Source organism: Bos javanicus, chromosome 13 (assembly GCF_032452875.1).
Source record: "Bos javanicus breed banteng chromosome 13, ARS-OSU_banteng_1.0, whole genome shotgun sequence".
Classification (NCBI taxonomy): domain Eukaryota; kingdom Metazoa; phylum Chordata; class Mammalia; order Artiodactyla; family Bovidae; genus Bos; species Bos javanicus.
This window is the reverse complement of record NC_083880.1, coordinates 22243773-22258247: the sequence shown is the minus strand read 5'-3', so window position 1 is coordinate 22258247 and position 14475 is coordinate 22243773. Positions and strand designations below refer to the sequence as shown.

At 37.4% G+C, this 14475-nt stretch overlaps 1 protein-coding gene across 8 annotated transcripts in view; it reads left to right on the top strand.

Annotated features, from left to right (window-relative positions):
* NEBL (nebulette) overlaps window positions 1–14475 on the top strand; it is a 378681-nt gene that overhangs the window by 278358 nt on the left and 85848 nt on the right. For 6 of the 8 annotated variants that reach the window (XM_061435956.1, XM_061435958.1, XM_061435954.1 and 3 more), the window contains 2 exons: window positions 10714–10815; window positions 11749–11850. The exons of the other annotated variants lie outside the window; for them this stretch is intronic. In XM_061435956.1, the coding sequence (XP_061291940.1) occupies window positions 10714–10815; window positions 11749–11850 (204 nt within the window). The remainder of the gene's footprint in view (window positions 1–10713; window positions 10816–11748; window positions 11851–14475) is intronic. 8 annotated transcript variants of the gene reach the window in all.

The following is a 14475-nucleotide window of genomic DNA, read 5'->3' as shown; positions in this document are numbered from 1 at the left end:
CTGTTTGTCAGGTTCTTTATGGGTTAGAATCAGTTAAGATAAAGTGTTTGCCTTTGTTGGGTCAGGAAGCTCCCTTTTCTTTGCAAAGTACCTGAAGCATCTTTGTCATTTCACACAGGCTCTGCCCCATCACTTAGTTCTTTTCTGAATTGTGCCTCCAGAGCCCCAGCTGTGCAGCATCTCTTTGTAGGATGGCAACAGTCATCTGATACTAAATTGCAGTAGGTCAATGCTTAAGTAAGAACTGAGTGAGGTTTTACATTTTAATTCAAATGTATAAACATATGCCAATACCAAAAGTGCTTTTCTAAGATGGTTTAAGATTGATAAGAGATGAAGAAGCTACATGTCTGTAATTACCAGCAAGGCCATTTTATCAGGAGGCTTTATAAGAACCTCTGCTTACACAATGACTATCACAGCCATAATAACAACCACTTAGTGAGCACTGCCGTGCACAAGGAACTGGGCCAAGACTTTGATCATTTTCAGTTCTCACAGAATCCACGTACGGATTCCCGTTTTGTAGATGAAGAAAATGAGACTGAAGAATCAAACTCCCCAGTCCACTCTTCCTGTTATAATCTGCTGCCTCCCTCTTAAAGGTCACTCTATGGTTATTGTGTCAAGATTTTAAATGAAATTTTTAAAATATAGGTAAAATAGGTTATCATTAGATTTCTCAATGGATCCAGTGCTCTTGTGGGAGAGAAAAGCTGAGACCATGAGCCTCCACTGTTTTGAGCTGAAGAAACTTTGAATTTCTGTAAATGGTGTGGGTTAGAGGGTGGTCATGGTGGTCTGGGGAGGTGGCTGCCGTTTTACAGACCCTCAGGAGACACTATCTAACTCTATAATTCAATGAAATTCAAATACAGAAGTTCCTTATCATGGAGCTGAGGTTATTATTGTAACTCTGCCTTTTCTTTTAAAAGGTCTTTGATTGAGGGATTGAGGGAATAGAGTAGAAAGCCCCTTTCTCCTCCATTCAGCACTGTGTACTTATGGGAGAAGGATGTGTTTACCTACACTCCTCTGCCTGCTCGGCTCAACCTTTACATGCAAAGTTTGTACATATAATAGGATTTAGAAAGTGTTTAAGACTGTTTACTCAGATTTAAAGTGAGAATGATATTTGTATTCTACCTGTGATGTAGTTGATATTCCCCTAGAGTCAAGTCACTTAGAATAATACATTTGTTGTCCCTACGATATGAAATTTAATTGTGGGTCTTGAAAAACACAGGAAAGCAAGAATGTCTCTTGGTTAAGTAGGTGAGGCCACAGCATCTCCATGAAATACAAAACTGTGTCTCCCATAAGGCTTCAGTAAAATGAAATGCATTTGTAGAGAGTTTAACTAACAGAATTACCTTTTCATAATGTGAAATGTCTCTTTGCACTATATTAATGACTTACTAATTTAAAACAAAATGTGTTGTCACATGTGTATCTGATTTTCCTAGAAACAATACATGTCAGCATCTTGGCTTTTCTTTTTATATTTCCACCAAAATCAAGTCAACTTTCTGATGTCTGTTAGAGAACCAAGAAACTGGGACAATTACAGTTCAAAGCTTTTAATTCCTACCTCCATTCTGGTCAGACTTTTTATTAGAACATTGATCAATGGGCCAGATGGAATCATTTTTCTTTCAGAAGCTGACTGTCCTTTATACCTTTGGAGATGTGAATAAGGAGGCTGGGAAGAGATTCTTTGTGACTAGCCGACTAAATTTCCACCTCGGAATAACTGAGAGTTCCAAGGTGAAGAGTATTCTGGGGGCAGTGGTCTTTTCTTTCACCCCCAAGTTCAATGATCATGAAACAGGAAAGAATAATTTCTCATAATATCCTCCACTGTCACATAGGTCAGAAAAGGAGTTGGGAGTCAGGCCAGGGATAAAAGGCTTCTTTTGACACATGTTGCCTGGATAACCTTGGACAAGTTACACGTATCTCCAAATCTGTTTCTTTTTTTTTTTTTTTCATATGTAAAATTGGGGTAATGAAATCTACCTCAGAGAGCTCTTGCAAGTGATAAATTAGATATGAGATGTAAAGAGCTCTGTTGAAGATCCAGTTCAGAAAATACTAGTTCTGTTTGGTCCTCCTTCAGTTTTAAAGAGTGATTTAAGAGTTTAGGGTGATATCATTGTTAATTCAAAACAATGAAACGAGGTTAGATTTCTAAGAAGGTCAAATCAATACAAAATTTATGTTAAGAAGCATTTAGGTCAGAAGGGCATATTCATAAGTTTCCTGAACCCTTTTAACCACCTATCTTGTTGATACTGTTATCAAAAAATGATTAAAAACACCTCATCTGACTTATTTTTTTTTTGTATCTTCAGGGATGTACCCCTGCCAAATTTTTCTAATGTAATTAAAGAAACTGGAGATATTCTATCCTGTTACTTTCCCCTAAAGATGGGTTTGAAATGAAAACCTCAGTAACGTTATTAGTTTTCATCAATCTTATCAGAGGCATGAAGAGCAGTACTTCTAAAGTTAAGTTAAACAAATTCTAGCTGCCATTTTAAGTTTTATAAATAATGTGATCTGTGTAGATTTGTGATGAAATTAGAGTGGTAAGCTTTCCCAAAATACCATATTGGTAATCAATTCAATGTGTATTAGAAAGAGGTATTCATCAGGGGAAACCAAGACATAATGCTCTTTCCAAGAATGATATATGTACTTTCTTAACATTAATAAAAACTTATCAGTAGACAAAATTTCTATTCCATCAGAAAGAAAAAAATCTTAAGGATAAGTAAATCACTAAAAAAAATTGGAAAAATATTTATTATCCTGTAATTCCTGATGTGACTTAAGAAACAGTGCTTTTAGAATTTAGTATTAAAATAGGTATATTAGGTTTTGCTCATTTCTAAGTACAAAAAAGATCTTCACACCCAGATAATCACGATGGTGTGAATACTCATCTAGAGCCAGACATCCTGGAATGTGAAGTCAAGTGGGCCTTAGGAAGCATCACTATGAACAAAGCTAGTGGAGGTGATGGAATTCCAGCTGAGCTATTTCAAATCCTGAAAGATGATGCTGTGAAAGTGCTGCACTCAATATGCCAGCAAATTTGGAAAACTCAGCAGTGGCCACAGGACTGGAAAAAGTCAGTTTCATTCCAATCCCAAAGAAAGGCAATGCCGAAGAATGCTCAAACTACCACACAATTGCACTCATCTCACACGCTAGTAAAGTAATGCTTAAAATTCTCCAAGCCACGCTTCAGAAATACGTGAACTGTGAACTTCCAGATGTTCAAGCTGGTTTTAGAAAAGGCAGAGGAACCAGAGATCAAATTGCCAACATCCACTGGATCATGGAAAAAGGAAGAGAGTTCCAGAAAAACATCTCTTTCTGCTTTATTGACTATGCCAAAGCCTTTGACTGTGTGGATCACAATAAACTGTGGAAAATTCTTCAAGAGATGGGAATACCAGACCACCTGACCTGCCTGCTGAGAAACCTGTATACATGTCAAGAAGAAACAGTTAGAACTGGACATGGAACAATAGACTGGTTCCAAATAGGAAAAGGAGTACGTCAAGGCTGTATATTGTCACCCTGCTTATTTAACTTATATGCAGAGTACATCATGAGAAACGCTGGGCTGGAAGAAGCACAAGCTGGAATCAAGATTGCCAGGGTAAATATCAATAACCTCAGATACAGAGATGACACCACCCTTATGACAGAAAGTGATGAAGAACTAAAGAGCCTCTTGATGAAAGTGAAAGAGGAGAGTGAAAAAGTTGGCTTAAAGCTCAACATTCAGAAAATGAAGATCATGGCATCTGATCCCATCACTTCATGGCAAATAGATGGGGAAACAGTGGACACAGTGACAGAGTTTATTTTTTGGGGCTCCAAAATCACTGCAGATGGTGATTGCAGCCATGAAATTAAAAGATGCTTACTCCTTGGAAGGAAAGTTATGACCAACCTAGACAGCATATTAAAAAGTAGAGACATTACTATGCCAACTAAGGTCCATCTGGTCAAGGCTATGGTTTTTCCAGTGGTCATGTATGGATGTGAGAGTTGGACTATGAAGAAGGCTGAGTGCTGAAGAATTGATGCTTTTGAATGGTGGTGTGTTGGAGAAGACTCTCGAGAGTCCCTTGGACTGCAAGGAGATCCAACCAGTCCATCCTAAAGGAGATCAGTCCTGGGTGTTCATTGGAGGGACTGATAGTAAAGCTGAAACTCCAATACTTTGGCCACCTGATGTGGAGAGCTGACTCATTTGAAAAGACCCTGATGCTGGGAAAGATTGAGGGCAGGAGGAGAAGGAGACGACAGAGGATGAGATGACTGGATGGCATCACTGACTCGATGGACGTGAGTCTGAGTGAATGCCGGGAGTTGGTGATGAACAAGGAGGCCTGGCGTGCTGCGGTTCATGGGGTCGCAAAGAGTCAGACACAACTGAGTGACTGAACTGAACTGAAGGCAGAATAGTTAATAATATCTATTCTGCTTTCTTCATAAGATTGTGGTGGTGATAAAATTAATCATAAACATGGAGATTTTTATCATCTCTAAAATGCTTTTATCAACAATGATAATACTGCAAATAATGATAAAGCTCTATAATTTAGAAAATTGAAAAAAATGTGTTTTCTGATGAATATCAGATCCTCTGTTTACTTATATTTCAGAGACTTATATTTTCTTTTAAAAATAATGTTTAGGACTTAATTAATAGTCTTTTACATGCAACATACCTAAACAGAAATAAGCCTTATTAAGATATAATTTCCAGTCCATGTGCCTACTTAATGACCTTGGAGAGCTTCTCCAATGTGAAAGTTTACGACAAAAGAATTTCTTGAGGATGACTAAACTGGTGTTTTGAGATTATAACTAAATACAGATCATACTATTCACTTCTATCCTGCAAACCTATCCTATCCAGCAGTTTCTTCTCACCAAGAATCATTTTAACTTTCACCAGAGTAGTAAAGGGAATGAATAAGTTTGGGGCCAGTTGGTTCTGATTTCTTTTACTCTATCTGCTCACATTGCCCTTGGCTCCACAGGTGTCTGTCTGTGGCTTCCATGCTGCCTGCCATCCCTCAGTTCTCAATCTTCACATCTCCAAGTAATTACATTTCACTAAGGATCATCATGGGGGAGGTTTGGCTTTTTTCTAGTTTATGAAGTCACCTATTGAAGAATCTCAGATCACTTTGTCAAAACATGAAAAGCTTGCTGCAGAGTCACTGGGAGTCCTTTGCTCAGTGCTCAGTCTGGCTGTACATGGATAATAAAGGCATCCGGTTCACTTCATTTTCAATATCTAATTGAAAGTTTCTCTTATTGGCCAAGTCCAACCAAGAATGGTACAAGAAAGAAGATTCTTCTGGATAACTAGTTCCAGCCTTGGGAGGGAGTGTTGATGGAGCTGAGTTGAGTCAGGCTGGCACAATAATGGTGGGGTGAAGATTTACTAAATTCATGTGTTTAAAGTGTGCAGAACTACAGTACCTGGCACATACCCTGCATGAATGTAAGGAACATGCAAAAGACATGGCCTGATGAAACAAAAGTAGAAAGATTATTAGGGGGGAATAAACCGAGATTAAAAGACAATAAAATGAGATGAAAATGCAAGCTGAGAGTGAAAGTGAACATGGTAATATAAGGAAGAAATTCCATGACAGATTTTGATAGAATTAAAATTTTTAAAAATTTAACTATAATTTATTATCAATATTGTATTAGCTTCAGGTGATAGAATTAAAATCTCTATTGGAGGCAATAAAGAATAGATTTGACATTGCAGAGAAACATATGAAATGGAGGCTACATTTGGAGTTTGTAGATTCAGTAACAGAAATCCATCTCATGTTAGCTCAAGTGAAAAATGAGAATTTATTGGTTTGCGTAAAGCTACCTTCAGGCATAACTGGCTCCAGAGGCTCCAGTGTCACGAGGACCCCCTTCTTTCCGTATCTCTTGGCTCTTCTTCCTTCTCCATGACTTCATTTGCAGATCAAATCTGTCTAGCTGGTCTCAAGGCTGGTATTTCCAAAACTAAATCATCTTCACTGTGGCCAATCCCAGAGGAAAGGACAGCAGTTGTTTCTCCCCCAGCCTCAGATCCATCAACGACTCTGACCTTGCTTGTTTATGTGTTGCTCTCTATTTAATCATAATTTCCAAAGGGTTGGAGTATCTGATTGGATAGCCTATCACGTGGCCACTCCTGTCACCAGAAAGGAAGGCTGCTTCTGATCGCCTCACCAAATCACATGGAGGGAGCAAGGGAGGGGCAGTTTCCAAATAAAAAGTACCTGGAAGATTTTTGGGTTTCCCAGTGGTAATGAATTCGCCTGCAATGCAGGAGATGAGAGTTTGATTCCTTGGGCAGAAAGGTCCCCTGGAGAAGGAACTGGTAACCCACTCCAGGATTCTTGCCTGGGGAAATTCTATGGACTGAGGAGACCAGTGGGCTACAGCCCATGCAGTCACAAAGTGTTGGACATGACTTAGTGACTAAAACAACAACAAAAGGTGGATTAAAAAAAAAAAGAACACATGTCCACTACAAAGGGACAAAGGAGTAATTTAGGAAAATGATACAGATTCATGGAAATGGGCAAAGAAGTAAATTCACTGAGGGAAAAAAAAAGGCAAGAAAGAGAGATCAAGCACATAAAGTAATAATTCTAAGTGCTCCTGAGGAAGAAACCATAGTTGGTCTTTTTGAAAAGATTACATACTGCCAAAATATGTAGCAGTTTATTTTGAGTACAAAATAAATGTATAAATGTGATATTGTCATAATTGTTGTGTTTTAACCTGTGTAGGACCTATAGACGATAAGGATGAAACTTCATTGAAAGCTATAATAAGAGATTTAAAGAAATGGAGAAATATACATTTTCCTCCTGGGAACAGACTAAAATATTGTTGAGATATAGTTTTCCCTAAAATCATTTGGTTGGTTAGTGCAGTGTTCATTAAAAGTCCATTTATTTCCTTTGTGGAACTTATTAAAATTAGTCTAATGTTCATTAGTGAGAATAACTAGCTTAAATTAAGAAAAAATTTGGAATAGAAGAGTAATAAAGGCAACTTGGGTTTAATGAATATAAATCCTTATGAGTCATTCATTTAAGAAATGTGTGAGTGAGGCAGTGAATGTGAAGTCCTTAATATGTACCTGGTGCATAATTAACAGGGCTTCCCTGTGGCTCAGCTGGTAAAGAATCTGCCTGCAATGCGGGAGACCTGGGTTCCATCCCCGGGTTGGGGAGATCCCTTGGAGAAGGGAAAGGCTATCCATTCCAGATTTCTGGCCTGGAGAATTCTATGGACTGTGTAGACCAGGGGGTCACAAAGAGTCAGACATGACTGAGCGACTTTCACTCACTCACATCATAAACTGCCTAAAATGACTTCTTCTTTCTTCTCCTCCTCTCCTCTTCTTCCCATCTTCTTCCTCTTCCCTCTTTGCCCCTTCCCCTTTCATTGCTCCTCCCTCTGCCATGTTTTTCATTCTCTCTTGTCCTCTGAGGACATGATAGGGAACAAAACATTAAGTAAAACGAGGTAAAATAAATCATGGGCCCTCAGGCCTGCACCTGTCCTGGGTTGATGACTTTTAGGAACCCCTATCTTTCTTCTTATTCAAAGCAGTTTTATATAGAACACCCTCTTGCCATGAGAAGACTGCTGGAGAATTCAGTGAGCATTTAAGGTTTGATTATTCAGAAAACGCTGCATTTAGTTTGGGATTATTCAGAATATATATATACACACATATGAATATATATACATATATATTCTATATAAAATATATGTATATACATATATATTTTATATAAAACTGAATATATATATATTCTGATATACACACACAAACACACACACACATATTCTGCTGCATAACAGCTTTATTCTTTCCTGGTTCGGATGGGCTGAAGAAGGGAGAAAATACATTGTGCAGACGTTTGAGAAATGTCAGATGAGTTTCCCTCAGCCCTAAGTCACAGGTGAGGTGGAGGAAGGTGAGTAGTCTGCTCAGGCCACATTGTCTCTATACCACCCATGTTCAGACATCCTTGCAGGGAGCACAGAGCAGGAGCCTGTGGCTCTGTGTGCCTCAGCATCAGCCCCTGTTCCTGGGGAGTATCCCCAAGCCTGATATCCTGGGAGATCTGTAGTGACCAGGCCCCTGGGCTTTTCTCCTGTGTGGCTCCATGGTATCCGCTAGTTTGAATGTGCAGCTCATGTCAATCTTAATATTTGTTTTGAGTCACATATGCCGGCCTCTAATTTGCAATTTACATGGATGATGGGGCCCCATTCATTGCCCCAGTCCTGCCGCCTTTGTGCTGTTCACCTCTCTCCACGCAGTCATTAGGCTGAACAGCATATAATTAGGAAACCCATGGAAAGCATAGATATCTGAGAGGTTGCAGCTCTTTTCAAAAAGTAAGGGTTTCCATTTTTACACTCATTCTTTTGTAAACAAAAAGACATTCCCCGCTATGGCTTTCATCTGAATGTAGTAACTTAGAAACAGTCTTGTAGGTGGGTAGTAATTGTGGTTTGTTTTCACCTGAGAGTCCGTTTTTGTTTACACAGCTTGTGTTTAACTCTGGGCAGCCTGAGGTTGATTGGCTGTCATTTGTAGATGAGTGTGTTGCTTTTTGAAACCAATCAAAATTGGCTTATTTTAAATCCCTGAAGATTTTAAATTTACCCAACCAAATAACTCAGTTTTCAGCTTATATCTTTTGCTACCTGTGCGCACAAAACTGACTTAAAATTGCTTGCTAAGCCTTTGAAAATAGAAGCAGTGAAGAAAACAGATGTTCTTGCCAAAATTATGCTAATTATATTTAAGCTGTGTTCACTTGTCAGACAGGTTCATGATTATAAACATAGTTTAGTCGATGGTGAAGCCAATGCAAGATCTTAAATAGAAGTGTATATACATGCTTCATTGAAATAAAATAATATAATGCATTAGGGAGCCTATGAAAGTATTAACACATTATCATTCCTTATACTTGATATTATTGTTTAAAGAAGTAAAAAAGTACATTTTTTTTAACACTGTAGGATTGAAAGGACGATAACAAGATACATTACTATTATCTAGAACACTGATTTTTAGTGGTCAACTGGGGAATTCATTAAAATGCAGGTTTTTGGGCCCCATTTAGCAAAATTATATTACAGAGGATTGAGGATGGACCTCAGGAATCTAAATTTTTAATAAGTACTCTAGACGATGCTACTGCAGAAAGTTTGCAGGCAACATTAGAAGACTTATTTTGAGGAATTTCCTAGAGGTCCAGTGGTTAAGACTCTATGCTTCTACTGCAGGAGGGTTCATTCCCTGGTCAGGGAGCCAAGACCCAGCAAACTGTGTGATGCAGCCAAAAATTAAAAAAAAAAAAAAGAATTATGTTTTGGGAAATTTGTGGGAATTCCTCAGGACTCCAAGCTTTCACTGCCAAAGGAGTGGGTTCAATCCCTGGTCTGGGAACCAAGATCCCAAGATCCCACAAGCTGCACAGTGCAGCCAAAAGAAAAGAGAAAAGAAAAAGAAACACCTGTTTTGTACAAATGCATTCTTTATAAATGTTCAGTTGTACATTTCTGTGTTCTACCTTTTATGTCTTGAAAAAGTGAAGACAGATTTTGAAAATGACCATTACTACATGCTTTGCATTATAAATGTAATAAAATCTAATGTAATGGACAAGTTGACCAGCCCACCCACTGGTGAATTTGCCAAATAGAGCTTCATCTTTTCAGTTCATGACTGGTCTCAGGAAATAGAGAAGCAGGTAGACAGGGAGATGTTGCCCATTAGGGGTTGTATGAGTTGGCTTCTGGTCTCTCCTCCCATCTGTCAGTCAAGTTATTCTGAATGACAACTGTTACCTGAAGGATATTTGGCAACGTTTGTATATTTCTCTTTAAATCTCTGTTTTCTCTACTTTGGTTTGATTGTATCTAATGTGCATTCAGAAGACAGCTATTTCTTTCTTTCTTTTTTTTTTTTTTGATGGCTATTTCTTAATGTGAATCCTTTTGTTATTGGAGGATCAAGTCATTGCAATGATGTTTACTGGAATAAAACTATTAGCACCCATCACTAGGCCTCCCAGATAGGGGCATTTGAAGAGTCCAATCAGGAAAGGAAGAGAAAAGTGTGGTTGGGAGTGTGCAAGGCAGAGTTCCAGAGTTTCACACACCCTCACCCCAGGAAATGAGTTTCTGTATTTGTGTACTGGGGCTTATCCTGTATCCATTGGGACTCAAGACTGTGTGATCAACAAGTTAATGACTTTGATTGAGGACACTCTATATGTGATCATGCCTATATACATTTATCCATAAGGACATGCTTATAAGGGTAGCGTATGTAAAATCCTATAAGCTTGGTTTTGTGCTATGGTCTTGGAATTATATTTTTTATGTTGTATGAATTCAGTTCATATACAATAATGTCAATGAGTCATTGGTATAGTAAAAAGAGAATATAGTTATCCAAATAAATGTTGCACATAATAAAAATTTTTTAAAAGTTATGATCAGTGACTTTCTTAGATGATTATGGTGAGGATAAATTACATTAGGGACATTAAAGCTAGCAGCTGTATGACATTACTCATTTCCTTTTTCTTTTTTTTCGATCAAAACTGTCTCTTCCATCAGATTTTTTATAAAAAAGATGTACAGGACACCCACATGTATAATGCAGAGCTTGACAGACCAGACATCAAGATGGCGACACAGATCTCCAAGATCATAAGCGATGTAATCTCTCTTTCTTATTTTGAGCAGAATTGATTTCTTATTTTGGTGGAAGACAAAGCATGGCTTTGGTAGTTGGGTGGTTAATTTAATTAGTGAAATTTATCAATCTGAATTAATGACATCTCAATTTTTTATCTGAATTATCTCTTTGTGTAAATTATTTGGATATGTGCAGAAATTGATCAAACTTGACTTGACTATGGCTTGTGTTGTAATACTTAAAAAAAAAAAAAATACTACTCAGGCCTAAGATAACATTCACGTGTTTCAGCCTGAGAGTCAAGTTTGTCATTCATCTGGTTCCATAATTATCTGTCATCTTGTCCCAAAGAACTTCACTTTGGCCTTTTTTTTCCATCTTGTTGCTGTTAATTGTGCGGGTTCTTGTTAGTCAGCATTTACCCATGCACATTTCCTGTGCATCATGGCTGTTTTTCTCTTCCCTAAGACATCCGTCTCGGCAGATACCATTTTACTTAAACATATCTTACATTCTGGTTAAAAAATGATGACTTAACTTGAACCAAATGATTAAGTAGCATAGGCTGTATTCATCTTAAAAAATCAATAATTATTTACTAAATTCAGCTGCATGTTAACCAGATGGGGTTAGATCAGTTACTAAGACTAAACATAAAAGACATATGTATGCAGAATGCAGGGTCTTAATTATCTAGAAATTCCTCCTGGATATAATAAACATAATGATGATGATGACTGGATTCACAGACTCAAGCTTAGTAATTATTTTACTACAAAAAAACATTGTTTTTATAAAATCAGTTTCTTCTTAGCAGTCAGCATTTTAGAATTTGGTGAGTTTTAAGGAATATTTTTTTATGGGCTGACCGTCTATTAATTTTATTTTGGCTATTGCCAGTGTAATTTTTCATGGGAAAATAAAAATATCTGACATTTTCTTATTCATTTTAGGCTGAATACAAGAAAGGGCAAGGAGTAATGAATAAAGAGCCTGCTGTAATTGGAAGACCAGATTTTGAACATGCTGTGGAAGCTTCTAAACTTTCTAGTCAAGTAAGAATCTAGCGATATTTCACAATGATTTTATTCAGAGATTTTGTTTCTAGCAGCACTGAAAAATATTTTACTTTAGATAATGTCTTTAATGGCAAGCATATACAAAGATAATGTTCCTGTAACCATATCAGATAGGATTACAATAATTGTAAATTTCACTAAGGGATAAAATATGTCATTTTGAGCATGAAACTAAGTGTTCTTTTCTCCTGGCTCAAATTCTAGCTTTTTCCAATGAGTTCAGCCATTTTGTCACATTTCCTAGAATTTCTGGAACTTAGCAATAGTCATATCAATTAGATTAGATTAGATGAATAATTAAATTTCTATCTATATGTTCATAAACAGAATTTTTAACTTAGTAAGGAAAACGACAATTTTCTCAATGTTTAAGTGCTTTAATCACACATTTGAAACTAGGTAATGACAATGAAGAAAACACTGAAATTATTAAAAGGATCTGAAGAAGTGTACAGACATGCCATATTTTTGCCTGAACATGTCAATAGATAAAAATTACAACTTTCCCCAAATTAATACTTAAATATCATGCAATTTCAGTTAGAATCCAATAGTTTTTTTGAAGTATGGATAAATGATTTTAGAGTTTGAATGGCAAGGAATGCCTGAAAATAGCCTTCAAAAGTATTAAAGACCAGTGAAGGGGAACTTACATTGTGAGTTACATAGTATAAAACCACTGAAATTAAATCAATATGGAATTGATATATAAGAGATAAAATAATCAGTAGGTTAGACTAGGGAATCCTGAAATAGACTCTAATGTGTATAAGAATTTAATATGTGATAAAAGTTTTGGTTTAAGTCAGTGGGAAAAAGTTGTATTAGTTAATAAATGGTGCTGACATAACTGGCCATCCTTCAGGGTAAAAATAAAATTGGACCTGAATCTCAAACCATCTACGAAATAAATTCCAGATGGTTTAAAGATATGAATGTAAACAAAAAAATGATTTTAAAATCTTAAAAGAAAATCCAGGAGACTGTATATACTACATAAGGATAACAGAATTATTCTTAAAATTGGAGATCCAGAAGCTCTAATGGAGCTTTTTAATGGAAAAAGGTAACATTTATAAAGTCAACAATGACAGCAAACAGTAATTTTTATGCATGTATATAGTGTTTTCAACTTTGAAAATGTCCTTTCTTCAAGTTGCAAATGTCTTAATTGGGTTACATTTCAAAACGGAGAAACGTAAATGAGGAGAACTATAAAATCTAACTGAAGAACATAAAATAGTATCTGGACAATTGAGAAGACCTGCTGTGTTCTTAGCTCTGGAGGGCCTGAGAAGGGCCGTGATTCCGAGCTTTTCTCAGTCCAAACAACACTTGCTGAAGTGGGTGTTGGTACGCACCTGGTAGCTCTTCCAGTATCGCTTTAGATTTTCTGACTTAGGATTTCAGCCTTTTCTGGGAGCACAGAGGTCAATTGGTGGTGTAGAAAAGCTGTGCAGCTTGGCTGAGTCATTAATAAAAGGGCTGTGGAGCTGGACCCCTGAGCTCCTGGTTTTGCTGCTGGCTCATCGAGTGACTTTGGACAGGTGGCTTAATTTCTCCATCTGCAGTTTCCTGACCTGTAAAATGACATGGAGCAGTACTGCTTCTTAGGGTTGTTTTGAGGATTAAATGAACTACTGTGAGCAACTTAAAATATTGCCTGACCCATAGAAACACTGCATCATTTCCAAGGAATAATTTTACCGTAGCTATCCAGAAGAATTTTCCACTCTGCTTTTTTTTTTTTTTTTAAATGAATTCATGCACAAAATGAAGTATAGTAAGACTGGCTCTTAGATTTCAGTCTTAAATTTTTTCCTTCACAGTTTTATTTGCGAGTCCTTAGAAAAACTTTTAGGGGCTTCCCAGGTGGCTCAGTGGTAAAAAATTTGTCTGCCAATGCAGGAGATTTGGGTTTGATCCCTGGGTTGGGACAATCCCCTGGAGAAGGAAATGGCAACCCACTCCAGTATTCTTGCCTGGGAAATTCCATGGACAGAGGAGCCTGGTGGGCTAAGGTCCATGGTGTCACATAGTCAGACACGACTGAACTAACTGAGCATGCTCGCACTTTTTTTTAGGCAGACTTAAAAAAAATCTCAAATCATTTAACAGCTGAATGATCAGATATTTAAGCAGATTGTAATTTGCAAGTTACACTGTATCTGTCATCTTCGTTTTTTCGTGAACTTTTTGCTGATCTCATGGTGTATAAATTCATCAGAAAAGGGAGAAACTGGGCAGATGAATATTCAGAACTTCTGGAATGAACTCAGTATGATCTTTTGTGTTTTCAGGTGTGTTGACTAAAAGCAAAGGCAGAAAGTGTAGTTTCTTATTTTCATTGACAACTTTGAAGATCATGTATTCTCTTGCTCCTAATGACAGATTATGAATAGAGGGGCACACAAAGGCAAGCAAATATGCAGAAGGGAAATAATTTAGGAATGTAGTAAGCTGGGAAGCTAGAGGCAGAATGCAGGATGCCAGGGGGAAAGGGCAAGACAGGATTGTGAGAGAGCAGGCGATGATGGACAGTGCCCGTGGTGTGGAGAGATAAGACACCCTGATGACAAGACACAAGGAGGAAGCGAGAGG